General features: G+C 69.5%; 1 protein-coding gene across 1 annotated transcript in view; it reads left to right on the top strand.

Moving 5' to 3' along the window:
• GRAMD4 (GRAM domain containing 4) overlaps positions 1–128 on the top strand; it is a 71,294-nt gene extending 71,166 nt beyond the window's left edge. The window contains exon 16 of the mRNA XM_015570732.1: positions 65–128. Coding sequence (XP_015426218.1) covers positions 65–128 — 64 coding nt within the window. The remainder of the gene's footprint in view (positions 1–64) is intronic.
• The last annotated feature ends 393 nt before the right edge of the window (positions 129–521 follow it).

The following is a 521-nucleotide window of genomic DNA, read 5'->3' as shown; positions in this document are numbered from 1 at the left end:
ACGTGGGGGTGGAGGCTGTGGAGCTGGAAGCACATTCCTAACGCTTTGTTCTCGGGAGGCCCAGGGGGCTGATGAAGGTGGGCGCCTGCGTGGCCAGCGTGGGCCTCCCTGAGCCACCTGGCCGGTGAGGAGGGGCCTGGGGCTGCGGGGGCACAGGCGTGGCCCAGGCCCGTGGTGGGCCCAGCCGTGCAGACACTTAGGGGGTGATCGTGAGCAGAGCCTAGAGGTGTGGGCCGGGCAGTTGCTCCCCTGGCGTTCGAGTATTCCTGGCTGCGTGCCCGCGCCCACACGCACACCCACGCGAGCACGGATGGGAGCGAGCCCCGCCCTCCTGCTGGTCTGGGCCCACCCTGCCGAGGACGCCACAGCCCTGGTGGAGGTGGCCAGGCTCGGTGCATTCTGGGACAGCCCTGGACGCCAGCCCGGTGTCCCCATAGGCCTGCGGCTGCTGCAAAAAACACACTGTGGGAGTGGGCGGGTCACACGGCCCGCGCGGGTCAGCACACGTCCCACAAGGATTA

This window comes from Myotis davidii, unplaced genomic scaffold (assembly GCF_000327345.1).
Source record: "Myotis davidii unplaced genomic scaffold, ASM32734v1 scaffold67, whole genome shotgun sequence".
NCBI lineage: Eukaryota > Metazoa > Chordata > Mammalia > Chiroptera > Vespertilionidae > Myotis > Myotis davidii.
Note: the sequence above shows the minus strand (reverse complement) of the source record. Positions and strands in the feature narration are given on the sequence as shown.